We start from the raw sequence: 24,765 nt of genomic DNA, 5'->3' as shown, positions 1-24,765 counted from the left end.
AGTACTTTTTACCTTCATAAGATTAATTGCTGTTTAAAATCTTTTTGCTCCAGTTTAAATGACTCCCTTTAGCATTTTTTGTAGAATAAGTCTAGTAGTGATTAATTCCCTCAGTTGCTGTTTTTCCAGGAAAGTCTTAATTTCACCTTCATTTCTGAAGCACAGTCTTGATGAATATAGTATTCTTGGTTGGCAGTTGTATTTCTTTCAATAAATTGAATATATCATCCAACTCCCTCTGGCCTACAAGGTTGCTGAGAATTCTGCTGATAAGCTTATTAACAGCTCCTTGAGAAGTCACTTTTCTCTTGCCTTTTTCAAGATTCTGCCTTTATGGTCTTTACAGTGTGATTATGTGTCTTGGTGTGGATCTCTGGAATTACTCTAGTTGGAGTTCATTAAGTGTCTTCAATTTGTATTCCATTTCCTTCCTCAAATTTGGGAAGTGTTCAGCCATGATTATTCCAAATAAGCTCACTGCTCCCTTCTGGGACTTGTATAATACATATATTGATCTGTTTGATGGTGTACCATAAATCCCTTAAGCTTTCTTCACTTTTCTTCATTCTTTTTCTTTTTGCCCCTTTGACTCAAATTTCAAATGACCCATCTTCAAATGTACCAATTCTTTCACTTGATCAAGTTTGCTGTTGAACCCTTGCACATTTTTCAATTCAGTCATTTTATTCTTCATCTCTAGAATTTTTTTGTTTTTTATAGTTTACAGCTCTTTGTTGATATATTCATTTTGTTCATGCACTGTTTTCCTGATTTTATTCACTTGTCTGTGTCCTCTTTTAGCTATCTTTTAGAGTTACTTTGAATTCTTTATCAGATAATTCATAGGTCTCTATTTCTTTAGGATTAGTTTTTGGAGATTAATTTTGTTCCTTTAAGAGGCCAATTTTTCCTTGTTTCTTTTTATGCCTTGTGATCATTTGTTGAGATCTGAATATTTGGAAAAACAGCCACTTCTCCCAGTCTTTACAGACTGACTTTTTATAAGGAAAGACCTTCTCCAGACAGGCTAGCAATTCTCAAATCTTTCCTGGGGATGTATCTTCTCTGGGATTATGTGTATAATTTCCAAGTGAAAGAGGTTTGCCCCTGTTCTCAAAAACCTAATATCTTGCTCACCCTGGTTTCTTTATGCAGTACTGCAGTCTCTCTGTTGCTATAACAAATCATAGAGTTTGCCTTGTTCTTGGCAGCCTCTAACCTCGCATCTAAAGTACACTACTGCTTCCTTCAGCACCCCAAGTCAAGAGAGATAGAAACCAGTCTCTCAAGCAGCCCTTGCAAAACCAGAACACTAGATGCAGGTTCCACTCTTCTTTTTTCCCCCAAGGGAGAAGCTAAGACTTGGGAGTTTTGTCCTGATCACACCCTGTTGTGCCAGGGTGAAGCCGAGCAAATGCAATGAACCTTTTTACCGGCTTCAACGCAGCTCTTCTTGGCTTTGTGTATGCCTGGGTGACTACAACCACTTAAATTGTTTCTGGAATTCTCACAAAGGAAATATGGTCTATATATTGCTCTTAAGTCAGTGTCTCCACGGCAGAATGAGGTCCTAGTGCGTCCTATTCCACCATCTTGCTGACATTACTCCCAAATTATCCTTAACTTTTGCCATACAAAATGATATTGCATTTAGGTATTCCAAGTTGAATAAAATTATTACTTCCCTGGGCTACAATGTAAATGTTATAGTTACATTTTCAACTCATTTTCAGCAGATTAATGTTACCTAGTTGTGAACATATGGCAATGTGGGCTCCTCAAAAGCAAGGGTCATCTTTTTTTTATCTCTATTGTTAATAAGTACAGTATCTCATACATAATAACTATTGTGTAAAAACTGCTTAATGAACGCTCTGAGTTATAAATACTTGCCTAGAGGAAAAAATGTCAGTTTCATTGCTAAGAACCTTTTTCTTTTTAAAAGCCATTAATGATCTAAACATATCCACCCAGATTGTGCTTGCTAATGGAGATAATACCAAGGCTCTAATATAACACTTATCCTTAGTTTTTAAAAAACTAAGCTTATTATTTTTAATTAACTAAAGTCCATATTTTGTTCAGATTTCCTTAGTTTACACCTAATGTGCTTTTTCTGTTTCCAGATACCACATCACATTTAGTTATCATATCTCCTTAGGCTCGTCTTGGGTTAGAAAGTTTCTTAAACTTCCTTTGTTTTTTAATGACTTTGACAGTTCTGAAGAGTATTGGCCAGGAATTTTGTAGAATGCCCCTCAACTGGGATTTTTCTGATGTTACTCTCATGATCACACTGGGGTTATGGTTAGGGGAGGAAAACTACAGAGGTAATGAACCATTCTCATCATATCATACCAAGAATACGTCCTATTATCATAACTTACCACTGTTGATGTTACTTTTCATCAACTAGCTAAGGTAGTGTTTGGTTTCTCTAGTGTAAAATGTACTCTTTTCCCCTCCTTTCTATATTTACACTTTGGAAGGAAGTCACTATGTGCAGGATATTACCTTTCTGAGAAAATTTAGCCTGTTATTTTGTAGCATGTTCCACATTCTAGTTTGATTTTTTACAGTGCCATTTAATTTGCTCCTTTATCCTTGCATGTCCTGTAAGTCTCAATTATATGATTGACACTGTGTACTGATGTACATCAGATGGTATGTATCATCAGACTGACCCATATCAGCAATCATTCGGTTAGGATGAAAACAACAGAGCTCTTCATTGTAAAGGCACATTTTTTTTTTCTTTCCTTTGCAGTTAGCAAGAAATCTATGGTGTATGCTTTGGTGTCTTGTTCTTTGTCCATGGATATCTGTGCTATAAGAAAATAATATACAAAGGTGATGGCCTCAAAGCTCCTCTTACTCACAGCAGTAATTCTCTATTTCCTCATTCAAACACCTCCTGAAGGTCTACTCAGTTCTAGGCACTGCTTAGCTGCTGTGGCGATGGGCTGTCCTTCAGCAGCACATCCCAGTGCTACAGAGTGCTACAAGAGTTTCAATAAAGTCTGACCAGTCTACGCTGGTGATAAGCATAAGGTGCTTTCTTTGGTGATTTTCATGCAATTGTTCATGATACTTTGCTCATATATTAAAGCTTTTCAATAGCAAATGTTGAAACAAAGAGTTTTTAATTTCAACTTCATGTAACTAGGTCCCTTAATCATTAAACATTATCGTTAATTCTTGTTGCCTCCATAGAGGGACTTGTGCAGGTAATGTAAAAACAAAAATCTCTGGAAGGCAGTATGGCTTAGAGGAATGAATGTAGACTTCAGAGCTGGAAAGGACTGAATTCAAATCTCTATCTTCCAATATAGTCCTGTTACTAGCTTTGTGATCTGGCACAAATTACTGAACTTCTCTGAGCCATGGATTCCTATACATAAGCTCCTATGCATAAGAGAAAATACCTACCTCCAAGGGTTTCTAGAATTAAACAAAATAATATATGAAGCACGTAGTAGAATTCCCAAGTTCCTAACATGTAGGAGATATTTGATAAATACTCCTCTTGAGAAACAACACAAACTACAAAAGTATGCACATAATTGCAAATGACATATCAGATAAAGGGTTAGTATCCAAAATCTGTAAGAACTTATCAAACTCAACACCCAAAAAGTGAATAATCCAGTGAAGAAATGGGCAAAAGACATGAATAGACACTTCTCCAAAGAAGACATCCAGATGGCTAAGAGACACATGAAAAGATGCTCAACATCACTCATCATCAGAGAAATACAAATCAAAACCACAATGAGATACCACCTCACGCCTGTCAGAATGGCTAAAATTAACAACTCAGGCAATGACAGAGTTGGCAAGGATGCAGAGAAAAGAGGATCTCTTTTGTACTGCTGGTGGGAATGCAAACTGGTGCAGCCACTCTGGAAAACAGTATGGAGGTTCCTCAAAAAATTAAAAATAGAAGTACCCTACACTCAGCAATTGCACTACTAGGTATTTATCCCAGGGATACAGGTGTACTATTTCAAAGGGACACATGCACCCCAATGTTTATAGCAGCACTAGCAAAAAGAATGAAATCTTGCCATTTGCAAGTACACAGATGGAACTGGAAGGTATTATGCTAAATGAAATTAGTCAGAGAAAGACAAATATCATATGACTTCACTCATATGAGGACTTTACGATACAAAACAGATGAACATAAGGAAAGGGAAGCAAAAAGAATATAAAAACAGGGAGGGGGACAAAACATAAGAGACTCTTAAATATAGAGAATAAACAGAGGGTTGCTAGAGGGGTTGTGGGAGGGGGGATGGGCTAAATGGGTAAGGGGCATTAAGGAGTCTACTCCTGAAATCATTGTTGCACTATATGCTAACTTAGATGTAAATTAAACAATAAATTAATTAATTAAAAAATAAAAAAAATAGGGACACCTGGGTAGCTCAGTCAGTTAAGCGTCTGACTTCGGCTCAGATCATGATCTCACTGCTCACGGGTTCAAGCCCCACCTCAGGCTCTGTGCTGACAGCTTGGAGCCTGGAGCCTGCTTTGAATTCTATGTCCCCCTCTCTCTCTGCCCCTCCCAAAATCACACTCTGTCTCTTTCTCTCTCTCTCTCAAAAATAAATAAGCATTAAAAAAATTTTTTTTGAATAAAAAATTTAAAAAAGTATGCATATAAGACTTGGGTATGCATTACTCTGACTTGGGCATTTTTCTACTAGCAATGTTTCATATGAATAACACCAAAATAATATCATGGCACTGGCACAGGGCAAAGCTAATTCATGCTTTTCATTAGAGTAAAAGACTCTGATAAGTCTCTAACAAAAATGTGCAAATTCCCACACATCCCTCTGCCCTGCTGGCCCTCCACACGTGCTCCTTATGCGTGCCTACAATTTTGGGGATGAGTAGGGGGTTGGGAGCCCACAGGACCAGTAACATATCTGACATAGGGTTAAGTTTTAAAGGCATAAAGATGGTACCAAAGACATCTTACAGGCAGAAACTCTAAAAGAGAGTCTGTGCTCCAGACAGAACATACGTCACCTTTCTGCTCAGCCAACTTCCACAGGTCCTGAGCTGCTTCCCAAGACAGTGTCATTGGATATTCCACAAGGACATGCTTACCAGCATTAAGGAACTGCCTTTGGAAAAAAGAGAGAGAAAATATATTCAAGTAAGCTTCACTAAAGTGCCCTGCATAACAGAGAATGGAATGTTATAAATACACATAAATCTCCAAGTTATGTAGGACTACAGATGAGAATCAGTGAGAATTGGGGCCAGAGGATAAGGAGGACGAATTGTACTTCCTATTATTTTCTAATGTGCTAGAGGAGAATGACTTTCCAGTTATGTGTTAATTTGAACATGCATCCATTCAACTACTCATGTATTCAACTAGGCACTATTTATCAGCTACTCTGGAGGAGAAATAAAAGACATTAATATGAAAATTGTCTATTACCACATGATAGCTATAAATAAAGACTACCAAACCCATGAACCCATGACAGCAGCTCTGCCTGAGGCAGTTTGAGAAGATTTCAGTAACTACATCTGAATTGGGTCTTGAAATAGGAGGCATTTTCCAGGTGCAACATGCAAGATGAGGGAATTTCACTTTGGGCAGCATATGCAGAGGTGTGGATATTTATGGGAAATTTGTCCATCTGGATAATAGTATGAATTTCGGCATGGCAGGGAAGTGGACTCAGGGACGAGAGGGAAACAAGATCATGAAAGTAGCTGAGAGTCTGACTGTGAAGAACCCAGAATGCTACGCTCAGAAGTTTGGATTTTATTTTCTAGATACTCTTAAGGTACAAACATTTATAAGATGAAAATTACACAATTACCTTTTTAAGGAAATACATTCTGGTGCCAAAGTGGGTTAAAGGGAACCAAGGAAAGGTGTTTCTTTCCACACTAGAGTTGGAGTGACAAGGAGGGAGCAGCTTACTCCTGGGGAATAGCACGGTGGCAGCTTCAATTTAATGTAAGGACCTAAGAGGGCAGTGAGATTCAGGGAGGCGACTGGTACTGCCTTGTTAGCCGCCAGATCCTGTGGGGCTCCTCCTTCCAGGGTCAGTACCACCCAATGCTTGAAGGGCTCTAAGCTTTGCATTTAAAGCTGGGGCAGAGGAACATGTCACCTCCCTTGCTCTATGATATCGATGCCACCACTACTTCTTTCCTCACCTCTTGGCAAAAATACTTCATATTAAAGGAACTCTTGGAGATATTTAACAATATTAAAAGCACAAGAAAGGATTACAACAATCTGCCAAGGCACAGAATAGATGCTGGCTCCACATCCTACCATGAGAAGAAACCAACACTATTCAAACTACTGTCAGTTTTTTACAAAGAAAACTCTTTAATTCTTTGTTTCTATTGTTTTAAATTACAGTGTACTAAATAAATTTTAGTTTTACATAATTTTCATTTTCTTATATTTTTATAACCAATAGTAAGAGTTTTTAGGATTTTGACAATTTTTAAAGGTAATGGCCCCCTGTAATTTTTCCCTTTTTAAAATTTTTCTCTTTTTTTTTTTTTAACATTTATTCATCTTCAAGAGACAGAGACAGAGTGCGAGTAGGGAAGGGGCAGAGAGAGAGGGAAACACAGAATCTGAAGCAGGCTCCAGGCTCTGAGCTGTCAGCGCAGAGCCTGACACGGGGCTCGAGCCCACCAACCATGAGATCATGACCTGAGCTGAAGTTGGACACTTAACCAACTGAGCCACCCAGGTGCCCCTTTTCCCTTTGATTATTAAAAGTTCTTTGCAAGATTTCAGCTTTCCCAGTCATTTTTATACTCCTGCACTACTGTGCAAGGCAAGGAATACCTACATTGAAAACCCACCTGATATAGTCCTCATGGCTGGAGCTCTCACTGCAGATATAAGCAACCTCTACCTTTGGGCTGGAAAGAGCATTTTCCAAAGAAATCTGCTGGACTTCATCAATGTTCCTGAGCTCTCGTCTAGTTAAAATAACAGAAATGCAACTCAAAAGTACACAGAATATCAAATAAATAAATGAGCACATATATACATACATATATATATGTTATATTTATATTTATAATTTATATTTATATTTGTATTTATTTGTATTTATCCTTCTCTTCTCCTCCCAACAATGTCCTGATAATTAGCTTTTGGATATAAAGAAATTAATTTCCTCTGTCCCATTTCCAGGACAGTTTCCAACATGGAGTGAGAAAAACAGCCTCAGGGTTTAAGTCAAGAGATCTGGCACTGAGTGCCAACACTACTGCTAACAGCCTATATGACATGGCGGTCTTTGAATTATTCCATCTCTAAAATAAAAACAACTGATCTCCTTTTATCTCATGAGAAGTGGTCTCTATGATCACTGCCAGCTCCAAGCATGTGGCCAAACACTGACTATACCAGACTTCATTCACAGTCTAAAAGAGGAAGGAAGGCACACATGCAGAAATGTAGCAACATCACAACATTAATATGAGAAATGCTGTGTTGGGGGTATAGGTGGGTAATTCAAGGAAGGCAGGGAACATCCACTTTAAGGTTTCAGAGTAGGCTTCCAAGGGAGATGCTACAACACAGCGGGTAGGTCATGAAGAATGGGGAACAGTGTGAGAATGGCAGGACTGTAAAGCAGGCCATCTTCCCTCCTGACTTGGGTAGCTTAGGAGTTTCGACTGTATCAGTCACAGCAGCCAGCTAGCAGGGGACTGGGGCTTATGGGACAAAGAGAGGCCCTGCTTCAGCCTTGAGCCCAAGTGTTGTGTTCAACCTGGCTTCAGGCAGGGGTGCAATGGGAGTTACAGTGCTAATAATAATTTTGATCTCCCATTTGTGTGCAACTCCCTTAGAATCTTACTGAGAGGAGAAGACTGCCCAAGGGCAGATTCCTAGCACTTCTGGGTCTCTCTACTATCCCAAAACCTACTTTATATCCTTAAGGGAAAAGCCAGGTTTGAGACGGGTAAACTGGAGGAAAGTAGGTCCCATGAATTAAGATATGGAAAAAACATCTGCAGGGACCATCACAGGAGTTAAAACATGCTTTGTGCCACTACTTATTTGATTTCTCTAAAGCGCTAGAAAGCAGAGAGGTGTCTAAGTTGCATGCCACCCCCTCTCCTTAGCCAAGAAACTGCCTACATCTTGTTCACTCATAAATTAATACTCCTAAATGATGTTATATGGTGTTAGTTCAGTGAATGGTGTGTATGAGGAAGTGGTAAGTGATGAAGGAAGGTGCTGAGCACCTTCCCTATGGGTCAGGGAAGAAGAAACATGGTGGGAAGTCTGGTTTTGATTGAGTTATAGGAGATAAACGAAACCTTAAAGAAAAGTAAGGCTCAAAATTATCAAAGGAAAAGAACACATGTTGCTTAGATGAAGGGCTTTGGAATCAAAAAGACATGCATGCAAATCCAGGTCTTAGACTTTCCAGCTGTGTGTCCATAGTCAAATTATTTAACCCCTCTGTGGCTCAGTTTCTGTATCTGTAAAGTAGGGTTGATAATGGTATTTATGTCAAATAGCTGAAAAGGCTTATAAAACCCAGGGCCACTACATAGATGGCCATCATAACTGACATAATGATTAACTGGTACACACCTAATGCCTTCTTTTAGCCAATCCACATGTGTTCACTGTGACCCTTCTGTAACTATTAGGCACTGCTCTCATCTTCTCTGCCTTTGTCTTCACAGTCCAATCAAGGCTGACTCGCCTTACACCCCAGCTGCAGGCCCAGCACTCCAGACCCCAAAGCCATCCAAACTTGATCCTGTGGGGCTGACCCTGAGCACAGTTCTCTGGAATGACCCCAGAGCTGCCTTTCTCTCTCCTGGGTCTGGAGAGTCTCTATGTCCCAAGCCCTAATCCATTCTCACTGGTCTTCCCATGAATTACAAGGCACAAGACAAATGCCAGCCACCTGGACACGAAGCCAATCAGGTTCAGGAACGCCGAGGAAGCATGTGGATTCCGCAAGTCCCTGATCCGCACTGAGCCAGCTCTGCCAACGCCAACCACCACCACTCCAAACTTTCTCTCGGGCTGAAAAACACGGGACCACGGTAGGATTTAAAACAGTCCATGCATCTAGCAGAGAACAGCAAAACAAAGACCTGTGACCAGGACCAGTCAGAGTCCAGACAAGGAAGGAAAGGAGACAACCCAGAACCAAAAGTTGCAGCATACAAGGGGCAAATAGGACACTCCCTGAAATGAGAGCTCGGAGAGAAGTCAGCTCCACCCAAGATATATTTCTACAGGAGCTCAAGTGTATCATCCATGGAGAAGGCTCCTCACATCTGGTACTCCACTTTGCCACCTTTCCAAAGATAAGAGATTTTCCTCGTTAAGCTGTACCTCTGTACTCCCTGAATCCTTCCTCCAGTGGACATACAAATCTGATACAGCTGGGACTCATTCCGAGGCCACAGGTGCTTAGTGAGATGCTGGCACACAGAACACAGGGAAAACCATGAGCAGTCACCTTGTTCAGATTCCACATTGGCTGTCTGCATTCCAACCAACTTCACTCCCACGGTACTGTGGTAGCTTACCTATTACTCAGGTATACTGTTGGGTGCTGTATGCAAATAGTATCAGAATGAAAAAATCAAGTCAGTTCTTTAAAGGTATAGAGCCACTTAATATAATCCAAACTGATAAAAAATTATCTACACATCCCTTACACCCAGTTCTTCTTGGATGTCTCTGAGCATAGAAATGGGAACATCACCTAGGACTCACCTGTCACCAGAGATATCTGGTATCACCATTTCCCACTAATTCTGCCCCTTCCTGTGTAAACTGCTCTAGTGTTGACCCAGGATTTCTTTGTCTCCACCTGATGCCACACTAAATCACCAACTGCTCTCACTCCTAATGTCACCCTTTCCATGTCTCATCGACAGGCTTGCCAGAGCAGTTGCTTAAGATAAAAACTAAGTCCCTCCCCTGATTAAAGCCTCCATTTTCCTGTTACTGACTGTGTCCTCCTAAAATTCATATGTTGAAATCCTAACCCCCAATATAACGGTATTAGGAAGTAGGGCCTTTGGGAGGTAATTAGGATTAGATGAGTGCATAAGGTAGGAGCCCTCATGAATGGGATTAGTGCCCTTATGAGTCACAAAAGACCTTGCTTCCTCGCCCTGCTCTCTGCCCAGGTGTCAGCAATCTGCAATCCAGAAGAGCACCCTTCCAGAACCCCACCACACAGCCTGATCTTGGACTTCTAGCCCCCGAACTGTAAGAAATAGATTTCTGTTGTTTATAAGCCACCTGGTCTGTGGTACTTTCTCTGCTTTATCATAGCAGCCTAAACTGAGACACCAGCTAAAGAGAGAAAAACACCAAAGCCCAAGTTCTTTAAAAAAGAAAAGAATCCTGAATCATTATGCTGTACATCTGATACTAATGTATTATTATGTGTCAATTATATCTCAACAAAAAAATTACTTTAACATAAAAAAAAAAACCCTCTGCCCCTTGTTGTTCATGGAACAAAAACATGAAAAGTTTTTCATTCTCTACTCCAACCCCTCACCCAAGGTATATTTCCCTCACTCTCCATCTCCGTAATGCCACCACCATCTACTAGGTTGCTCAGGTCCTTAAACTTGGGAGTTATCCTGGCCTTTTTTCTCTGCCCCACATTCCATACCCAATTCACCCATAAATGGCCAAGATCCATCCATAAGCCTTCTATCTACTTCTGTCCATCTTCATTGCTACCCCCTAATCCAAGCTACTATCTCATCCTTTGGACTGTTCCCATAGCTTTTATAACTGCTTTACTTCTTGCCCTGTTCTATTCTTTTTTTTAATTTTTTTTTAATGTTTATTTATTTTTGAGACAGAGAGAGAGACAGCATGAACGGGGGAGGGGCAGAGAGAGAAAGAGGCACAGAATCGGAAGCAGGCTCCAGGCTCTGAGCCATCAGCCCAGAGCCCGACGCGGGGCTCAAACTCACGGACCGCGAGATCATGACCTGAGCTGAAGTCCGACGCTTAACCGACTGAGCCACCCAGGCGCCTCTGTTCTATTCTTCATATAGCAGCAAGAATCTTTAGACTAAATATAATCAGATGATGTTATCCCCTCCTTGTCCCCCAGCTTACAATTCTCCAGAGGCTATTATATGCAGAATAAAACCCAAACCATTTGTTGTGGTCTACAAAGGCCTTCATGACCTGTCCCCTGCCTCTCTCAGCTCATCACCTAGCACCCTCCCTCTTGTCATACTGGCTTTCTTCCTGCTCTTTTTTTTTAAAAAAAACTTTTTTTTAACGTTTATTTATTTTTGAGACAGAGAGAGACAGAGCATGAATGGGGGAGGGTCAGAGAGAGAGGGAGACACAGACAGAATCTGAAACAGGCTCCAGGCTCTGAGCTGTCAGCACAGAGCCCGACACGGGGCTTGAACTCACGGACCGCGAGATCATGACCTGAGCCGAAGTCAGCCACTTAACTGACTGAGCCACCCAGGCGCCCCACTTCCTGCTCTTTTAACATGTCATGGTCATCTGCACCTCAGGGCCTTTGCATATATGGTTTACTCCAAAAAGTGTGAGGCTCTGGGGATATATTTTAGACAAACCCTGCTCTTAAAGAAATTTCAAAGAAGGAAGAGAGCAAATAAATCAACACATGAATAAATGTCAAGAGATAGTGAGCATTACCAGGATAGATGAAGTAGGGTAAAAGGAATAGAAAGGAGAAGATGGGGTGGGGATGCAGGAAGGGGGGGGGGGGTCTCAGTTTTGATAGGGTGGTAAGGGAAGGTCTCTCTGAGGAGGCAGCTTTGAACAAAGACCTGAATGAACTGAGGTGAGCCACACTGTTATCTGGGGGTATATGGGACAGAGGAAGGTATTCTTTCAAAGGCTTCAAGGGGGGGCAGATGCCTGCAGGGCTTGGAAATAATGGATATAATCATAAAACATGAAACAATATAAGTCTTGTAATTAAATATGAAAGTCTTACAAAGACTTCTTTACCAAACAATTGAGGTGTTCCAAACCTTGATCCGGTCTACTTCTCCTGGTCACCTCTCCCACTGTGTATTTTTAGACTTCTGACTTCCCAAACAAGTGAAAGTATGTAAAACTTTGTATGTTTGGTATCTTTTTAAAAAATGCTTATTTACTGGGTACCTGGGAGGCTCAATTGGTTAAGTGTCTGACTTCAGCTCAGGTCATGATCTTGCAGTCCGTGAGTTTAAGCCCCTTGTCGGGCTCTGTGCTGACAGCTCAGAGCCTGAGCCTGCTTCAGATTCTGTGTCTCCCTCTCTCTCTCTGCCCCTTCCCTGCTTGTGCTCTCTCTTTCTCTCCCATAAATAAATATTAAAAAAAATTTTTTAATGCTTGAGAGACAGAAATAGAGAGAGAATGCATGAGCGAGGGAGGGGCAGAGACAGAGAGGGAGAGAGAATCCCAGGTAGTTTCCATGCTGACAGTGTGGGGCCTAATGCAGGGCTCAATCTCACAAAAATCTCAAATCTCAAGTCTCTAGAGCCGAAATCAAGAGTTGGATGCTTAACCAACTGAGCCACCCAGGCACCACTGTTTGCTACCTTTAAGTCTTTGCAAATCCTTTGTCCCTTGAGCTCCTCCCTACTCCCCACTAGGACACCTTCAAAACTTTCAAGACCCAAGGATCTTACGAAGCCCTTTTTGATGCTATCAGTTAGATTTTTTGTATCTAATAAAATTCACCCATTTTAGTGTACATTTCCATGAGTTTTGACCAACATACATATTACTACCACAAGTAAAGATATAGAATAATTCTATCAGCCTCCTCCGTAATTACCTACGTCCTTTGTAAAAGTCAAATCCAACTCCCACTCCAGGCAACCATTGATTGGCTTACTGTGTCAACAGTTTTGCCTTTTCCAGAAAGTCATATAAATGAAGTCATACAGTATATAGTCTTTTGAGTCTGGCTTCAACTTAGAACAATGCATTTTTCATCTATGTTGTTACATGTTGCAGAAATTTCTTTCTTTTTATTACTAAGTAGTAGTAGTCCATTGTATACATATCCTGGTTTGTTTATCCATTTAGCAAAGGAAGAACATTTCTGACGCTCCAAGCTTGAATGAATTCATAATTCATTCTTTTATGAATAAAACCACTATAGTCAATCATGGACTAGTTTTTGTTTATAAAACTAGTTTATAAAACTCTTATACTCTCTAGGTATAAGAGTGCTGGGTCATATGTTAAGTCATATGTTTGTGAATTATGTTAAGTCATACATATGTTATGTCTGCTGGGTCACATGTTAAGTATGGGTTTAATTTTATGAGAAATTGTGAAACTATTTACTGAAGTGAACCTTGGCAAAGCTATATGTACTGTTCTGCATTCTCACCACCAATGTCTGAGTACTACATTCTTACCAACACCTGGTACTATCAGGTTTTTCTCCTCTTCTTCATTTTAGCCAGTATAATTGGTATGTTGTGGTATCTCTGATTTCTACATATATTTCCATAATGACTAGTGATGTTGAGCATTGTTTTGTGTGCTTATTTGCCATCTGCCTATAGATGTCTGTATCTTCTTTGTTAAAGCATCTGTTAAAATCTTTTGCCACCTTCTGCTGGATTGTTATTGAGTTTTTAGAGTTCTTTATGTGTTTTTAATATATTTTGTTCATTTATCAAATTTGTAATTTGCAAACAGCTTCCAGTCTGTAGCTTGTCTTTTCATTTTCCTAAGAATGGCTCTTGAGAGGCTAAAGTTAAAGTTCTTGATTTTGATGAAGTCCAACTTATCACAAAAATTTTAATATATCATTCTTCTGGCTAACCCAAGGGTACAAAGGTTTTCTCCTATGCTTTCTTTTAGCAGTTTTATAGTTAAGATTTACAGTTTTAGTTACGTTATAATTTATATTCTGATTTGAATTTTTATGTATGGTGTTAAGGTAGATATAAGGGCTCTTGATAGGAAGAGATGCAGCCTCTAGAATGTGTATTCCACAGGCTCTATACCAACTGCCTACAATGAGGCAGAAGTATGCCAGGCTTGTATGTAAATATACCCAGACTTCACACCCAGCTCATGTGCCATCTCCTCTGGAGGCCAGCAAGGTTCTTTTTTTTTTTTCTTCCTCTTTGCATATGATATCCAATTGTTCCAACAAAAATTTATTGAGAAAAACTATTCTTTTTCCATTTAAATGCCTTTGCATTTTGGGGGGTGGATATTGTCTCAATTATTGTAGTTTTATAGTAAGTTTTAACCTTACTACAAAGTTAACTATAAACTTACTATAAACCTAACTATCAGTTACTGTCAACCTTCCAACTTTTTTTTCTTTTCAAAAATTCTAGTTTTCCTGGCTTTACATATAAATTTTAGGATGAGCTTGTCAATTTCTACCAAAAAGAAAAAAACTGCCAGGATTTTGAATGGGATTACATTGAATATAGTTGGGGGGGGGGGGGAACAAATATCCTGGAATAATGAATCTTCAAATCCATGAACATGGTATATATCCCCATTTATTTAGGTCTTCTTTGACTTCTTTCATTCTATCATTTTCAGTGTATGAATCTTGCCATGTTTTGTTAAATTTATACCTAAGTATTTATGATTTTTAGTGCTAGTAAATAGTATGTTTTTTTAGTTTCCACTTCTCATTGTTTATTGCAAAGATATAATTGATTTTTATATGCCGATTTGGATCTTGTAATCCTGCTGAACTCATTACTTCTAGCAGCTTTTTTTGTAGATTCTGTCAGATTTTCTAGATAGACCATAAAGTCAGACATAAATAGAGATGGTTTCATTTTTTCTTTCCCAATCTGCAGTGCTTTATTTACTTTTCTTGCCTTATTGCACTGGGTGGGTCTTCCACTATGATTTTGACTAGGATTAGTGACAGTAGACATTCTTGCCTACTTTCTAATCTAAGGGGAAAAACTTTGGGTCTTTTACCATGAAAACTTAAGTTAGCTGCAGATTTTTTTGTAGATACCCTTTATCATGATGTGAATATTTCCTTCTATTCATATTTTTGCTGTTTTTTAAAACTATAATGGTTTTTATGGTTTTTTAAACTAAAAACAGTTTAATCAAATTCCTTTTCTGATCTATTGAGATGATCATATAATTTTTTTTCTTCTTAAAGTCTATTGATCTGATGATGCCTTTCATTCCTAGGATAAACATCACTTGGCCACCATGTATTATCCTTTTTATTTATTGATGATTCTATTCACTAAAATCTTATTAAGAGTGTTTGCATTTATGCTCATGAGAGTTACTGGTCCGTAATTTTCTTGTAATGTAAAATGATTTCTAGGATAATTGATTTTATAAAAGTATTATCTTTTATATTGCCTTTATAAAATATTTTATACCACTGTTGATTCCACTGAAGAGCTATCTTTTCTTTAAGGTACTAACTCCAATAGATACATGCTCTTAAAATAGGTGTCCCTTACCCAATAAAATTAAGATCACTGCTAAGTTTCTTGGTTTATGGCTAGACAAAAAGCTAGTAGCACATTTAAACTCAGTAACATTCTTCATTAATAACTGTGAGATCATCCATTTAAAACTTTCAGAATAATTCATAGAAAGTATATTAAATTACACACTGAATGGTACACACACTGAACTACTAACCATAGATATTTATACACAAAGCAGCTCTTTTAAGAAATAAGACTCGGGGAGCCTGGGTGGCTCAGTCAGTTAAGCGTCCGACTTCGGCTCAGGTCATGATCTCGCGGTCCGTGAGTTCGAGCCCCGCGTCGGGCTCTGTGCTGACCGCTCAGAGCCTGGAGCCTGTTTCAGATTCTGTGTCTCCCTCTCTCTCTGACCCTCCCCCGTTCATGCTCTGTCTCTCTTGGTCTCAAAAATAAATAAATGTTAAAAAAAAAAAAAAGAAATAAGACTCATAGGGGCACCTGGGTCATTCAGTTGGTTAAGCATCCAGCTCTTGGTTTCGGTTCATGTCATGATCTCATGCTTCAGGAGTTCAAGCCCCCATTGGGCTCTGTACTGACACTGCAGAGCCTGCTTGGGATTCTCTCTCACTCTCTTTCTCTCTCTCTCTGCCCCTCCCCTCCTCGTGCTGTCTCTGTCTCTCTCAAAAATACATAAGTAAACAAAAAAATAAGATTCATAAATATGTCTGTCTTGGTATAATATATATAATTGAGATGAATAAAGTTTGGAAGATCAATGTTGTTACACTATGTTCTGTTAGCATCTTTAAAAGTCACACAATTAGCAATCCATTTGTGTTTATGGTATTCATATATATAGGCTTACATTTAAAAAAAAAACCTCTGTACATAATAAAAAGGTTATATATTTAATTATATATAACATGTATGTGTGTGTTTACACACACACACACACACACACACACACACATATACTACACTATTATTTAAAACACTTTCCTAAAGTCAAACCCTCCTCTTCAGCTGCAATAACTTTTCATGCTTAACTGCTGACATCTGGTAGTCCCTCTGGTATTAGGTACAGAACACAGTGATAAAAGACCAAGCAAAAGCCATTAACCGAGGTCCTTTTTTTTTTTTTTTTAACATTTATTTATTATTGAGAGACAGAGAGACACAGAGCGTGAGCAAGGGAGGGGAAGAGAGGGGGAGACACAGAATCCAAAGTAGGCTCCAGGCTCTGAGCTGCCAGCACAGAGCCCGACGTGGGGCTCAAACTCACAAACTGCGAGAGCATGACCTGAGCCCATGTCGGTCAGTTAACCAACTGAGCCACACAGGCGGCCCTCGAGGTCTTTAAATTGATGGTCATCTTCATCTGCACCTTCACAGCCCTCACCATTAAGCCCATCATCCATACAATGTTCTACTTTTTCATGTTTGTTTCCCATCACTGTTAACTGTGACGTTACAGGGAGCCTGTTGCTGACCTCTTTCTTGCCTAACAGGAAATCATCCAACTTGCTGTACATAAACTAGTAACATGACTTCCGTTGCCATGATAAACTGAAAAAAGGAAGAAAAGAAATATACTGTGCTGAAGGGAACTGCAGCTTATGAAAACATGTACCTCCAATCTAGCCAGTGTCAACTGACATTTTCATTTAGCACTGACCCTCCCTGTGCATTCATTTGAACATCCTCCTTTGCATCCATTTTCTTTAACCACTAGATTTGGAGCTGGTGAGATTACTCCCCAGGAACATGTGCCAAATGTAGAGGCTGTGAAGCAGTAGGCTGAGCTGGGTTGGCATTTGATGTGGCCTGAGCTGAAACTACTCTTCGATATTGCACATAATACTAATGAGCATACGTATTTGTCATCATAACACTTGCAGGGGGGCTAAAAGCAGGATACACTGGGAATCTAGGTGGAATAGTTTGCCCGAGAAACTAGCTATCTCCATTTCTTTACATTACATGTGGGAACTGGTAACTCTGTATAGGGTCCATTTGTGCTTGTAGAAGCGTGCACTGTCTCAATCCTTCTGAAGTACTGGAAGCTCTAAACAAGGTTTCTTTCTTTCTTTCTTTCTTTCCTTTTTTTTTTAACACACTCCCTCAAAAAACACATACTGTATTATTCCATTTATACAAAAGTCTGGGCAGTGCAAAGTAATCTATACTGACAGAAGGCAGATTAGAGATCACTTGCCTAGTTGACAGATGGTGAGGAGGGATGAAGAGAGAAATTACAAAGGAAAATGAAGAAGCTTCTGCAGGTGATGCATAACCTCATTACCTAGATTGCTAGGATGTATTCACAGATGTATACATACATCAAAACTTATCAAACTGCACGGTGAATATGTGCAGTGTATTATATATCAAGTATACCTCAATAAAGGTGTTTTTTAAAAGGATTATCTAATATCTTAAGACATGCTTCTCAAAGTTTCCCACCAAAGTTTTATTCTATACAATAAAAGGAATAAAAGCTTAGGGGTCTGGGAATATAACCCACAGCCACAAAAACTAAGCTTCTTTAAGTCTCAAGTTATATCTTAAAAATCTGTATATATATTGGGGCTCAGTCAGTTAAGCATCTGACTCTTGATTTTGGCTCAGGTCATGTTTTCACAGTTCATGAGTTCGAGCACTGCATCAGGCTCTGAGCTGACAACGCAGAGCCTGCTTGGAATTCTCTCTCCCCCTCTCCCTCTGGTCCTCCCTCTCAAAATAAATAAACTTTAAAAAATATTGTATACATGTTACTTCATAGTCCATAAATTATGTGTTTCATTAGTATAAACATAATGTTTAATATTAATTACAAGTTAAATTCTATAACATTTCCCTCCACAAATTTTCAGGTTACATAGATACCACAAGAAGATGTACTCTGTTTTCTTTGTGGCAATTGCTTACAACTAACAGAAGTCTACAAAATTTTTTGCACAATTGAAAAGTCTGAATGCTTTTATTGTTTTTCTGTACTGTTTATCTTCTCTTACTCCTCTTTTTTTCACTTATAATTATTGCAAAACTGGGGCAATAAAACGTTTGCCAGTATTAGATACCACTTTCATCTTTTAAGGAAGTAACACTTAAGAATTCAAAATATTTGTCATTTAATCAATTTGAAAGGAAAAAATATATTAGACTTTTCATTTATCCAGGAAGGGGGCATTTTTGTTTCTGAACAACTGAATATTCTAGATATTCCAGAAAACCTTGTTGTTGTTGTTTTTTGTTTTTTTTTGTTTTTTGGTTTACTTTCCACTGGATTAGACAATGCCTTAGGATAATTACGAACTTCAGGTTTTATTATATAGTCCCCTGGCTTTTGAGAAAGGTGGAGAAAATCTGCATTGCAATGGCCCTGAACAAATCTTCCAGGCCTATAGACTCATCTGTCTGCTATGGTCTCTTGAGTATTTATTGAACATGCAACACATAATTCTGATTACTTGAGTTTGCCTTTTCGTGATGAACTATTTGTAATTTTATGATGCTTTATAGGTAGGTGGTTTTATTTTTATTTTGAGAGAGATGGAGAGAGAGAGAGCACCAGCAGAGGAGGGGCAGAGAGATAGTAAGAGAGAGAGAATCTGAAGCAAGCCAGCACAGATTTCACAAACCATGAGATCATGACCTGAGCCGAAATAAAGAGTAAGATGCTCAACTGAGCCACCTAGGCAACCCTAGGTAAGTGGTTTCAAATAAATACATATGTCATTTACTCTAGAATAAAGAAATAATTGAAAATTACTTTTTGGAATGGTACAGAGTTGAACTCATCTAAGCAAGTTCGACCATGGTCAGGTTGACCATAGCTTGCCTACACTGTCTTAATCCATCTGAGGAAAAATAGGCAGCTCTAAACATAGGTTTCTAACTGGATGATGGAGAGGTTGATCTTGAGTTGTTTGAACTGGAATTGTTGCTGATGCCAACACTTCATGATTTTCTCTATTGGTTACTGTGTTTTGGAAACTGACAGGAATTCACTAAGTACACAAATGATAAACTATATGACACTCATTTTGTTTTCAGATGTCTTTCAGCTGCAAATGACCAGAAAGGAGTCTGCCCAAGCACACCAATCTCTGACCCTTTGTCAAATTTACTGTCTCACAATTACCATGGGGTAGGTCCTCTGCTCAGAGTCTCAAGGCTGCAGTTAGGAGTTGACCACGTTATGTTCTCATCCATAACAGCTCAGGGTTCTCTTCCAAGCTCCTATGATTGCCAAGAGAATTCAGTTCCTTACAGTTGTAGGACAGAGTCCCTTAAGTCCTAGAAGCCACCGTCAGTTCCCTGACAAATGTCCCTCTCCATAGGCGTGCCCATCACAGCAACCTGTGTCTTCAATCCAGCAGAATTTCTCTCAGTAGAAACATTTTTTAGTTAAAAATGATTCAACTTATTTAATAGGTATAGTTGGAATATACATACATTAAAGTTGCCCGTTGTTTTTCTTTTAGATTAAGACACTTGATAAACTAGTTTATTATGAATCTTCATTTTGGAAAACATGCTCAATTATTGATTATTAATTATTATTATTATTATTACTATTAAGACTTTTTCCAAGAGTGTCTGGGTGGCTCAGTTGGTTAAGCATCTGACTTTTGATCTCAGCTCAGGTCATCATCTCATGGTTTGTGAGATCGAGCCCCATGTCAGGCTCTGTACTAACAGTGCAGAGCCTGCTTGAGATTCTCCCTCCCCCTCTCTCACTGCCCTTCCCTATCAGCTCTCTCTCAAAATAAATAAACTTAAAAAAAAAAAAAAGCGCTTTTTCCAGAAGACAGTGGAGTAGTAGACACTGGGCATGTCTTGTCCTTCAAACACAGCTACAACATCGAAACATCTGGAACACCTAGGAAACAGATCTAAGGATTAACAGAACATTCTGCATAATTTGAGGGAAAGAATGTGGCAGGTATGTGGTGTGAAGAGGTGAACTGGGGGAGAGAAGAGCCATGCTGTCGTGGAGGGGCAGGAGCTGTTTTCATGGAGCTATTTCATGGAGAAGAGAAAGAGAGAGGGGGAGATAAGGCACTGCATTTGGATCATGCAAGAAAAGTACTCCCCCTGCAACTAGGTAGAGAGAAAGAAAGACAGAAAAAATGAAAACACGAGCAGGGGACTACACAAGAAAACTGTTTCCCAAAACCATTGATGGGGAAAAAAGAGAGGGTTTCAATACTGCCAATTATTTGCAAACAGTGGAGCTCAGGCTGAAATTTTGGAACTCATGCTCCAATAAGGAAGCAGGGCAGAGCCCCGGGAGCAGGCAGCACAGTTTGAGGATCCCCTAGGTTTCACAGGGAGAAGTGGCTCCACTGCTAGGAGTGCATTCAGTAGAGGTGATACAGCTTCTCCATGAGCAAAAGACCCGGTGGGTGTCACAGAACTGCCTGTTCACTGGTATAGGAACAAAGACACAGGCTGAAGGCAGCAAACCCTGGTACAGGCGGTGTGTTGTGATTTTACCATAAACTCTGAGCTGTTGCCACTGCACGGTCACATTAACATTTTCTGGAACAAGCAAGTGCTGGCCAGAGCATGGCAAGAACCTCCCCCAGAGGATCAACGTGGACATGAGCCACGGGTGTCTCCACAGTGTGGGGTTTTTGAAACACAGTGGCAACTGAGATAAAACTCTGGAGGGAGGCACCACCTGGCAGGTGGACAGCTTGGAAACAGACAGGGTGAATCTCACTTCTGATATTTGTGAACTTCTGGCTTTTCTTTTTCCAAAGCCACGTTAAAGGTTTATAAATTCTAATGACCTCAAAAAGTTTTTGCTTTCCCTGATTTTCCCAATTGTTTTTGTTTGTTTGTTTCCTATTACATAGATTTCTCTTGTTATTTTTGTTACTTCAAATTTTCTGCTTATTTTGAATTTAACATGCTTTCTTCTTTTTAGTTTGAGGATAAGAGTTTAGGTCCCTGATTTGAAACCCCTTTTTTTCTTTTTTTTCCCCCCAAAAATAAGCATTTAGTCCTATAAATTTCTCTGGGATGACAATGCTTTAACTGCATCCCACAAATTGTAAAATGCCACACTTTCATTTTTATTCAGTTTATTGTCTAATCTCCTTTTTGATTAATTCTTTGGCCATGGATTATTTGGAAATGTGTTATTTGGATTACAAATGTTTACAGATTTTCCAGATATTTTTCTATTATGGATCTCTCATTCGGTTGCATTGCAGTCACAAAACATCCTTTAAGTGAGAAGAAAGCAAGAAAGAAAGAAAGAAAGAAAGAAAGAAAGAAAGAAAGAAAGAAAGAAAGAAAGGAAGGAAGGAAGGAAGGAAGGAAGGAAGGAAGGAAGGAAGGAAGGAAGGAAGGAAGGAAGGAAGGAAAAAGAAAAAAATTATTTAAATGATCTGAATCATCAAAAAAATTTTGAAACACGCTTTATGATCCAGAATACGGCCTATCCTGGTAAATGTTTTAGGCACATTTGAAAAGAATGTATATTCTACAGTTATTGGGTGGACCTTTCCATAATACCTTCTGTTATTAGATATATAAATGTTTAGGTTGGTTATGTCTTTTTGATTAATGGACTCCTTCATCATTCTGAAATGACCATTTTTTTCCAGTTAATACTTCTGCCCTTAAATTTATTTTGTCTGATACTAACAATCCACTTCTGGTTTCCACTGATTAGTGTTAGCATAGTATTTTTCCCCCCAATCTTTTATCTTTAAACTTTGTGTGTTTTTATATCTAAAGTGAGTTTCTTTAAGCAGCATATAGTCAGGTCTTGTTCAATCTAACAGTTTCTGCCTTTCAGTGAAGTGTTTAGACAATTTACATTATAATCATTGAGATGGTTAGGTTTAAACCAACACTTTATTGTTTGTCTTCTATTTGTCCAATCTATTCTGTCCCTCTTTTTCTGCCTTCTTTTAGATTAATACAGTATTTCTTATGATTCCATTTTACCTCACTTATTGGCTATAGCTGCAACTTCTCTTTAGTGGTTATTTAAAGGCTTTTATATTATACATATTTTACTTATCACAGCTACCTGAAAACAATATACCATTTCACATATAAGACTCTTACAATATTATACTTCCATCTCCTCTCTCCCAAACTTTATACTACCATTTTTACACAATGTACTTCTAATTTCTTATTTTCTTAATGTTTTTATTTATTTTTGAGAGAAAGAGACACAGAGCGAGTGCCCCAATGTACTTCTACTTTTGATTAAACTCCACAAGGTATCAGTTAGGAACAGATCTTAAAAAAAAGAAATCATTCTAAGTGTTCTTAGCATAAAGTTGTAATGTAAGAAATTAGAGGGTGGGAACTAGCAGAAGGCAGAGGAAAGGGCAATAGAGAGGAGCAGAAAGAGAAGATGCACACAGGTTATGAGGAGGTTGAAGGTTAACAGAAAGGAGCCAGTAAGGGTGGGCAATGGGTTTCTAGCAACCAGGATATCTAAAATTCCATTTTCAGTTGTTTGCTTTACTTTATCTTGAACCTTTGGGTAAATGCCACTACAGTAGAGGAAAAGGAGCAGATTCAAGACAGCAGATAAAGGACACACATACAGGACAGCAAAGTGACTCAAAAATTCAGAGCCAAATCATAGTCATGGAATGAACTTGCTCCCTCTTTTGGAGTCAGACTGGGGTCTGGAGCTCCAGATCTGATCACAGCATTTGAAGGAAGTTAGTATTAAGAGAACATGCTCTGCTAACTTAGAAAAAACTTGTTTTCAGATGAAAAAGGTAAGAGAAAATGTAAAATAATTTTAGAGGAACCTTGAGAGGTGAGACATGGGGACACATGCTGAACTACCACTCTGGGAGGCGGGGAAGGAGATTCCAAATAATCAGGGACAACAATCTAATGTTTTTCACCCACTGTTCACAAGGATCAAAAAGTTTGACAGCACATTGGTGGGTGTGGAAAAAGAGGTAATAGTCATACACTGCAAGTGGGAGAGAAAAATGGGCAAATTTGTGGAGAGCAACTTGGAAATACTTATGCAAATTCTCTGTGCTCCAATAAATCCATTTCTAAAAATGCATCCTATAGAGATACACAATGAGATGATTTAGGTTTATTGCAGCCTTATTTGTAATAGCAAAAGATCGAAAATAACATGTGTACTGTATTATATATTATATTATATATTATAATAGCAGGCTGGTTATGTACATTTGGTATGCTCTTAAAATGGAATATTACAGGGGCATCTGGGTGACTCAGTTGGTTAAGCAGCCAACTTTGGCTCAGGTCATGACTTCGCAGTCCATGAGTTCGAGCCCCGCATCGGGCCTTTGCTGACAGCTCAGAGCCTGGAACCTGCTTCGGATTCTGTGTCTTCCTGTCTCTCTGCCCCTCTCCCACTCATGCTCTGTCTCTCTTGCTCTCAAAAATAAACATACATTAAAAAAAACTTAATGAAATATTACACTGCTATAGAAAAGAACAAGAAGTTCTTTTTGTATTTAAAGGGATTGATCTCCAAGATAGATTGCTAGGTGAGAATAGCAAAAAACAGATCAGTGTTAAGTTGTGTGCTATAGTTTGTACAAAAAAGAAGGAGCCATATGGAGAGAAAAAAAATATTTGTTGTATATGTTTAGAATCTCTCTGAAAGAAAGATTCCAGGAACACAAAGTTACCTGGGAGCATGAGAAACAGAACAGCTGGGAGGGAAGAGAATTTTTTTCTAAAGCCTTTAAAATTTTGAATCAACTGAATATATTAGTTACCTAAAAAAAAAACACTTAAAATACATACAAATATCTAAGGGATGCTCCAAGTAGATAAGAACTTGACAGCTTATGGACTCTTTGGCTTACTCCCATCTCCCTTCCTGGAGTTCCCTCTATAAGGCCCAGAATCTTCTGCTGTCCCATGTTGGGGACTTTCTGCCCCTGACGGTGTCCTGTCCAATGTCCCCAATCATCTGACTCCTCACAACTGCTGTTTCCACCCATATTTTCTGGCCCAGTTGTAATCTGGTTTTCAATGCTTCTCTGCTTCATCACAGATCTGAGACCTTCTCGTTGCTAAATTCAAGGGCTTTTTCTCTACTGAATTCCCCTAGACCTCAGACCTATTTAAAATTCAAATGGACCTTCCCTCCTTTCTTGGTTTTTCTCACCTCATACTGAGGTTTTCTTTTCATACTTCACTTTCCTTCTTCACCCTGCCCCCTGGAAGTGCATAATTCCCAGCACTCAATCCTTGTCCCTCTGTTTTCCTCTCTTCCCCATATTCCCAGAGGTTGGGGGAGGGGGGAGTCCCTTCACCATGACCATTTTTATG

The 24,765-nt window shown here is 39.0% G+C and overlaps 1 protein-coding gene and 1 pseudogene across 6 annotated transcripts in view; both read right to left on the bottom strand.

The window, feature by feature from the left end:
• Positions 1-24,765, bottom strand: part of BLVRA (biliverdin reductase A) — a 51,819-nt gene that overhangs the window by 16,169 nt on the left and 10,885 nt on the right. For 3 of the 6 annotated variants that reach the window (XM_053218683.1, XM_015075284.3, XM_053218680.1), the window contains 3 exons: positions 8,940-9,061; positions 6,865-6,984; positions 5,041-5,138 (listed from right to left, as the gene is read on the bottom strand). In XM_053218683.1, coding sequence (XP_053074658.1) covers positions 5,041-5,138; positions 6,865-6,984; positions 8,940-9,061 — 340 coding nt within the window. Of the gene's footprint in view, positions 1-5,040; positions 5,139-6,864; positions 6,985-8,939; positions 9,062-9,503; positions 9,600-19,591; positions 19,612-24,765 lie in introns of those variants that run through there. The other 3 variants (XM_053218681.1, XM_027071584.2, XM_053218682.1) reach the window with 3 other exon arrangements.
• LOC106977746 (homocysteine-responsive endoplasmic reticulum-resident ubiquitin-like domain member 2 protein) lies at positions 16,882-19,571 on the bottom strand (annotated as a pseudogene).

The sequence above is a fragment of the Acinonyx jubatus genome, chromosome A2 (genome assembly GCF_027475565.1).
Source record: "Acinonyx jubatus isolate Ajub_Pintada_27869175 chromosome A2, VMU_Ajub_asm_v1.0, whole genome shotgun sequence".
In the NCBI taxonomy this organism is placed as follows: domain Eukaryota; kingdom Metazoa; phylum Chordata; class Mammalia; order Carnivora; family Felidae; genus Acinonyx; species Acinonyx jubatus.
The sequence above is the reverse complement of the archived record's forward strand: the minus strand, read 5'-3'. Positions and strand labels throughout refer to the sequence as shown.